The following is a 2,500-nucleotide window of genomic DNA, read 5'->3' as shown; positions in this document are numbered from 1 at the left end:
CGCGATTAGGCCCGGCTTTCCGCCCCGCTGGAGACACGCAGCCGCTTACTCCGATGGACTGCACCCCTCCGCGAAGTGCACAGGTCTTCCCTGCTGCTAGACAGGCACTGACAGACATGGAGGAAGACACGCCGCCGCCGCCACCGCCGCCGGTACCGATGGAGTGGGAGACACAGGCATACACGGTGCCGCAGCGAGAGTTGCGACGCAGGATATCGCGCGTGCGCGATAAAGGTGCAGCCACCCCCATGGATTGGGATCTGCCTCACACCGAGGATCCACCCCAGACGGCTCACCGTCGCCCTCCGCACCTGGACCTCAGCGGCGTCCCGGTTGAGCGTATCGAGGAGTGTCTGGAGTGGCTGGCAGGGCATACACACTTCTCCCCCGCAGACAGCGCGGCAGCGATTCGCCGGCTGCACAGCGATGCACCACTCGCGCTCGTGTCGGGAGGGGATGCACCAGCAGATAGGGAGCTGCGGCACCAGCTCCTCTGCGATGCTCTGCGTCGCATCCATGGAGCAGACAGCTTGCCGGACGACTCGTACGGCTTGCCGGCTCTGACACCGGAGGACCTAGCGCAGCCGGCAGAGGTCCCAGCAGCACCCATTGCACGTCAGCAGGGGAGACCCACCGTCCCGCCGGGCTTTGAGTCGCGAGCAGCCGCAGCGCGCGCAGCGCAGCGTGCGGCGCAGGTCGCACTAGCGGGGCTGCCGGCTCCGTGGCGCTCAGCGCGTACGCGGCATCAGCCTACAGAGTGGTGGCTACAGCAGCAGGGGCAACAGCAGGAGCGGCAGCGGGTAGAGCACAGGATTTCCAGGAGGATTCGCAATGGGGGCCCGCCGGCACGGCGGCCCTCGCAGCCATGACTCGCTCCCGATCGCCCTCCCTGCGCCTTCTCAGCCTCAACGTCAACGGCCTCAGGGACAGAGACAAGAGGCACTGGCCCGTTTGATTTCGTATTTTGGCCTCTGCCTAAATGTATATATCCATCCACTGTTCAGAGGACTCTGCGGTGGCACCAGTGCGCTGTGGACTCTTCTTCCCGGCTGAGTGTGGGGTCGCGTCCCCGGAGCCAGTCGCTGAGCACGCCCGCTGACAGCCGTATGTTGGTGGAGGCAAGTCGCAAAATCGGCCAGGAGAGCCTTCCTGCAGGAAGACAAGATACGGGCTGCGAGCAGCCCGGGCGATGTGTGGGCGTCCTGCTGATGACGGCCGCGCTGGTAGGCGGCCCAGAGCTGGCAGATGGTACCTAAGCGGAGGCGCTGCCAGAGAGGCCTGAGTTGCCGCGGCGGCTCCGACACCCTAGTGTCATCTGCCAGCAGCAGGTCTGGGCTGCGAGGCAGCGCGGGCTCCCCTGTCGCAATGCGGGCAGCTCTGTCCTGCTGGAGCGGCGGATATGCTGTGAGAAGGTGCCGCTAAAGAGCTTGCCACGAAGCAGCCGCCAGGCCGTGATGCGCTGCCGCCTTCGAGATTGGAAGTGTGAATGACCCTCCACACATGCGCCCAAGGTGCGGCCTGTCCTGCGGCGGGCACGGCGGCTTCCAACGTGTCTGAAGGTGGGCCCTGGGACTGTGCTGGCTCGACTCCAGGCTCCAGTGCATGAACCTGGCGATCCCGCCCCGTCCCGCCACGGAGCTGGTCGCTGCCGCAACGGGCGCATCCATGCTGCGTAGGAGGAGGGGTCGGGCTCCCCCCAGGGCCGCTTTTCCAGGACCCCAGTCCCTGTGCCCGTTGCCGCTGCTCTGGACTGCCGGCGTGCCTCAAGACCGTTGCGCTGATCGTCCGTGGTATCGGCCAAGATGGCCGGCCGCAGCGGGTCGAGTACACTTGCTGATCCTGTGGAGCACCTGGCGGCGCGTGGAGGCCTCCCTGACCACGAACGCATGTGCCGGCCGCAGGCCGAGTCCCCATGCTTGGAGATTCACGACTTGGCTGCCCCCAGAGGCAGAAGAGGTACAGCGTGGGTGCTGCGGCCAGGGGCACCAGAGCGTCCTCCTCTTGCTCCTGTGCTCCAGGCTGCTGGCGCTTCCAAGTGCGCGGGTGCCAGAGCCAAGTGATGTGCCAGTGCTGCACCAACGCCGGCTGCGCGGTCGCAGGGGGCAACGAGTGCTGACCAGCCTGTGCTCCGTCGTCTGCTGGCACGAGGGCGCCTGTGCTGCTGACTGTATGGCTGAGCTGGTTATGCCCTGCAGCTGCATACCGGATCAGGATACGCCTGCCACAGGGCCGCTGCTGGATGGGACTGAAAGAGCTGCCTCCAGGACGCTGGCAGAGCGGCGAGAAGAGTCGGCAGGCGATGGCGGATGGCGCTGTGCTGGTGCTCCGGGCCGCTCGACAGGTGGCAAAGATAACTGATCCTGACAAGGTCTAGCCCGGCCCAGTCCTCCCAGGCAAGAGGCTTCCCGCCGGCGTCCGTGAGGTGCCTGAAGAAGAGCGGCTCGCTGAGAACCGCGTCGTGGCTGAACTTGTCTGGCTGGATGCGGCGATGAGGCTGCAT

At 66.2% G+C, this 2,500-nt stretch overlaps 1 protein-coding gene across 1 annotated transcript; it reads right to left on the bottom strand.

Moving 5' to 3' along the window:
* Positions 1 to 1,000: 1,000 nt before the first annotated feature.
* On the bottom strand, positions 1,001 to 2,500 carry COCSUDRAFT_63494 (hypothetical protein; the record flags this gene model as incomplete). The annotated part of the gene is made up of 5 exons (XM_005647613.1): positions 1,001 to 1,149; positions 1,253 to 1,357; positions 1,609 to 1,850; positions 1,961 to 2,085; positions 2,204 to 2,500. The coding sequence occupies 5 exons, from the start codon at positions 2,498 to 2,500 to the stop codon at positions 1,001 to 1,003; spliced, it is 918 nt and encodes a 305-aa protein (XP_005647670.1).

This window comes from Coccomyxa subellipsoidea, assembly GCF_000258705.1.
Source record: "Coccomyxa subellipsoidea C-169, whole genome shotgun sequence".
Taxonomy (NCBI): Eukaryota; Viridiplantae; Chlorophyta; class Trebouxiophyceae; family Coccomyxaceae; genus Coccomyxa; species Coccomyxa subellipsoidea.
The sequence above is the reverse complement of the archived record's forward strand: the minus strand, read 5'-3'. Positions and strand labels throughout refer to the sequence as shown.